This window comes from Gordionus sp. m RMFG-2023, chromosome 3 (genome assembly GCF_954871325.1).
Source record: "Gordionus sp. m RMFG-2023 chromosome 3, tfGorSpeb1-WG-v2, whole genome shotgun sequence".
In the NCBI taxonomy this organism is placed as follows: domain Eukaryota; kingdom Metazoa; phylum Nematomorpha; class Gordioida; order Chordodea; family Parachordodidae; genus Gordionus; species Gordionus sp. m RMFG-2023.
The window spans coordinates 47,404,663-47,409,090 of record NC_088777.1 but is presented as its reverse complement, the minus strand read 5'-3'; the positions used below and the strand labels follow the sequence as shown (position 1 = coordinate 47,409,090).

Here is a 4,428-nt window from a genome sequence, read left to right as displayed (position 1 = left end):
ATTGTAAATAATGGAGGTTTTAATTTAATTTTTTATCTAAAAAATAAATTCTTTATATTCACAAAATATCGATAGTTGGTAGTAGAGATAGATTAATTTATTATCCTTTAAAAAATTTTTGAAAAGAGTATCAATAAATAAATAGGTGAAAATAATGATATAAAGACACCGCCGCCGAAGACGGCGGGGATTTTTTTAGGGGGGTAGGCAAAGGTTTTTGAAGGGGGTTTGCATCCAGGGCAAATCCTGTCATGTAGACGCTGCTTACTCCTCTCTTCTTTACTAAGCTAGCTTACTACATAGTGGTACCGTCCACTATAATAAAACGGGTATACATCATGTATAGGATCTATATACTAGTGAATATACATGGTGCACGCTACAATTCCTGGTGGGTGATGAAATTGCACTGGCGTGGTAATGAATGAATGAATTTAGGACAGCCTTACCACGAAATTAATTTTTCTTAAATTTTAAAATGTCTCATCCTATAAAATTATATGTTATGAAAGAAAGTGGACCATGCAGAGCTATATGGATGACTGCAAATGCTTTAAATATACCTATTGAGATTATTGGTATTGATTTATTTAAAGGAGAAAATAAAACACCTGAATTTTTGAAGGTAGAATATTATTTAATTTATAAATTTTTTATTAAAATTAAGATGAATCCATTCCATACTGTGCCTACAATTGATGATAATGGATTTATTATTTGGGAAAGGTATTAAGGCAAATTTTTGTTGTAAATTTCTTTTTCTAGTCGTGCAATTATGAAATATTTTGCTAATAAATATGGTGGTGAAACCCCTTTATATCCAAAAGATGCTAAAAAACGAGCTTTAGTTGATAGCAGATTAGATTTTGATATAGGGAAATTTTACCCAGCTCTGAAAGAATACGCGGTTTTTACTTTTTATATAATATTTTCCATAATTTATTATAGTACCCTCAAGTATTTCAAAATAAACCATCAAATCCTGAAAGAGAAAAAGATATGCAAGATGCTTTAGATAATTTAGAATACTTATTAAATCACAGCAAATATATTGCAGGTTGTTAGTAATTACATCTAAATATAAAAATATATTATAGGAGATCAAATGACACTAGCTGACATTTCAATGTTTTGTACTGTTTCATTTTTATGGATGCTAAAATATGATTTTGTAGAATATCCAAAAATTCATGCATGGATGGAAGAAATGAAAAAATTGCCATATTATAAAGAAACAAATCAAGCTTTTAATGATCGGATGCATAAGACTTTCAATAAAGGGCAATGATAATTTTGAATTAATAAATTTATTGCTTATATATATTTATTTAAACAAACAACACTGCTTTATTTTTCATAACAATATTTTTTTAATAAAATTTATGTCATATATTTTTTTTAAATTACCTCTTGTTACTGATATAATAAAAAATTATAGTTATATTTATTTATGGTATTTTAGAACTTCCTTAAGGGAATTTTGTTTAAATAAATTTAGACCTGATAAATTAAATGTATTCTTTTAATTTAGCTTGCTCCATTAACCAGAATTTTTTTAATTCTAGGAAGAAACCTTAATCAGTTCTAACAAAAGTACAAATAATTTATATATTTTGAAAAGTAAATTTGTTTGTGCCAGATCAAATTTTTAAAAATATTTTTAACCCTCAAGTCATATATCATTTTTTTCCTGATATAAGTAATCAATGGAACTGTGTAGATAAGTACTTGAAAGTTGCCCTAAATTATGAATTAATAGTTCTTTGTTGAAAATATTTGTAGAGTCTACATTTTTGTTTAACTTTCATATTAGCACAATTTAGAATCCATGAGTTAGTAATAGCAATATTTTTGGTAGTAAAAATGCCATCCTCCTATCTAGAACATTTTTGAATTCCTTTTTGACAATATTATCTATTTTACTAATATTTTTATCTGACAAAGGACCTGAAAATGAATATATATTCAGCAGATTATTAAATTTATATATAATTATTATGTATTTGGTACACAAATTTCCTACATATTTAATATGTATGTCATCTTGGGATATGGTATCTGGAGATTCGGAATTTATAATGAAACATCTTAAACTTATAGAGAATGATGAAATTCAAGTAATAAATATAGTTATTGAGGCCCAAGAGGAATTATTAAATTCACGTTATTTTACAAAATTGGCAAATAAACATACAACAAATCACATTAGGATTCCACGTTAGGTGACTTAGAACAAGAAGTCACATTCTTCTTGTGAAACAACATTAACAAGATATAGATGTTTTTAAATTTTTGAAGAGAAAAAAGAGTAAACTCCCAATATTTCCCGGCTAGCCTAAAAATTCTTTGTATTCCGACGACTAGCACACCCAGTGAAATAGTTCTTACTACTTCTGGATTGACATTGAATTCAAGGAGATCATCATGTCCCGAAAATTTAAATATAATTATTTTTATACATGATAATTAGAATATTACGAAATTGATTTTGGATTTATAATGAATTTTCTCTTAAAAAAATATGTCGAGATATATATAGTCTATCTAGTGTATATTTTATTTAATTTTTTTTAAAAAAAACAATTAAAAAAATATGTGTTATAAAAATTAATAACTGCGCCTGTTTACAACCGCTTTTGTTAACGACGTCTAAAAATCGGGGCGTTATCGGTCGTCGATTAGATTTTTTAAATCGCGTCAGTCGCCAATAGTTTCGCCGGTGTGCAGGGTTAAATATATGTAATAAAAATGGAACGCAAGACAATAGAGGTTTGAATAAAACCTTTATCAAATAATAATCATTGTAGGCTATATATTTATTCTTTAAACTCCCATATTGATGATTTGAGAAGCAAGCAATATAGAGAGTAAAACTTGTCTAATCTGGGGTATTGATAATTCGAGCTGATCCTTAAATTGACCAAAATTTTGAATCCATTCAAAACACTATTAGTGATCTGCCTAAATTTTATAAGACTGACGCGGAATTTTTTTAAAATATTTGTCCGAACCTATTACGCTCAAATTTTTTTTTCCAGAAAAGCCCGGTCCGAATTTATTTAAATTTAGAAAAATGTAATATTTTTTAATGTAAAAAAAATATTCTACAAAGAAAAATTATTGGTGCCTTGTTTCTTGCAACAATTTTTTATAAATCAATTAAATTTCACAAAATTGAATATACATAATTAAAAATTTAAGCCACATCCAGCCCGAAACAAAATTATTTTTAAAATAAGGTCCGGCCCGGAACCCGTCTAAGCCAGGCCGGGGTACTATTGGAAATAAAGTCTCCATAAATTGTGCAATTGCCTAAGTCGGACATCTGGGCTCCCAATAGTGCCCAAATTAGACAGGTTTTATTGTAAAATGCATTTCCATATCTATACATTACAGTTCTCCCCACTACAAATTGAATTCATCATGATAACGTAATGGGGGGTTTCCATTTTTTAAAGTTGTATTTCCATTATTCTGCATTGTCCAAATCCTCAGTCATTGTCTTGGGTATTTCATTAGCTTATACATGAGCATTCCTCAGTTGGTCGGCGAGCTTACAAGACTCTCAGACTCAATTTCATACATTACCGCACTTTTCCGCTAAACCACTGTCCCCTCATGCCATTCCTTAGTCCTTTCGTTTTCTACCCAAATATTTTGCTTTTCTTCAAATTCACGGGGCTCAACGTTCCTATCTTTATAATATTTTTGTTTCCATAATGAGTTTTCAGTCCGTTCCCTCATAGATAATTTCCATTGATCTAACATCGTCCTGAGCGGCCTTTCAAACATCATTTCGGCATTACCGGTAGTTGCATTTAAGTATTTCGGTGAGTAATTGAAACCTTCACAAAATTTAACTGCGGAGTCCCAATCTACTTCCAGCATTGAAAATTGTCTTTATCGTACGTATATACTTAAACAAACCATTTGATCTGAGTAAATGTTTTTTAAAAAAAAAGTTTTGAATTCAGATCCAGCAAACTGAGTACCGTCATCTGAAACAATGTAACTAGGAACCCGAATCTAGCGAGATAATTACGTAGATTATTTATTACATTCGCCGGATTAATATGCGTTAAAATTTCAACTTGAACCCATCTAGTGAAAGTGTCTATGAAAATTAAACAATACATTCCAGATATGGGGCCTGTCAAATCAATGTGTATTCGTTCCCAAGGTGAAATAGGAATATTCCAATTGTATAACGGCACTTCTCTGGCTCCCGGTCTTCCTTCCTGACAACTCTTGCAACTTTTAATGAACTCTTCAACATCACGATTAAGATTTGTCAAAACACATAATATCTACATAATGATTTTATCCCCACTATCCCAGGATGTCTCTGTTGAATAAAAGTCAAAACCGCCTTCTTTAGATATCGGGAATAACAATTCTATCAATTATAAAATAATAGTCCTTATTCGA

General features: G+C 29.7%; 1 protein-coding gene across 2 annotated transcripts; it reads left to right on the top strand.

Moving 5' to 3' along the window:
* Positions 1-304: 304 nt before the first annotated feature.
* Positions 305-1,374, top strand: LOC135926331 (glutathione S-transferase 1-like). 2 transcript variants are annotated; one of them, XM_065462171.1, is made up of 6 exons: positions 305-625; positions 668-726; positions 766-907; positions 949-1,057; positions 1,098-1,128; positions 1,176-1,352. In XM_065462171.1, exons 1-6 carry the CDS (start codon positions 479-481, stop codon positions 1,228-1,230), a joined length of 543 nt encoding a protein of 180 aa, XP_065318243.1. In that variant the 5' UTR covers positions 305-478; the 3' UTR covers positions 1,231-1,352. The 2 variants fall into 2 exon arrangements, with proteins under 2 accessions (XP_065318243.1, XP_065318242.1); XM_065462170.1 differs by having other exon boundaries at positions 1,098-1,374.
* The last annotated feature ends 3,054 nt before the right edge of the window (positions 1,375-4,428 follow it).

Excerpts from the sequence above, each read along its gene's own strand:
- LOC135926331 (XM_065462170.1), top strand. The coding sequence starts at position 479 with ATGTCTCATCCTATAAAATTATATGTTATGAAAGAAAGTGGACCATGC. Across the intron at positions 626-667 it reads AAACACCTGAATTTTTGAAG|ATGAATCCATTCCATACTGT; the intron begins GTAGAATATTAT and ends ATTAAAATTAAG. Across the intron at positions 727-765 it reads GGATTTATTATTTGGGAAAG|TCGTGCAATTATGAAATATT; the intron begins GTATTAAGGCAA and ends TTCTTTTTCTAG.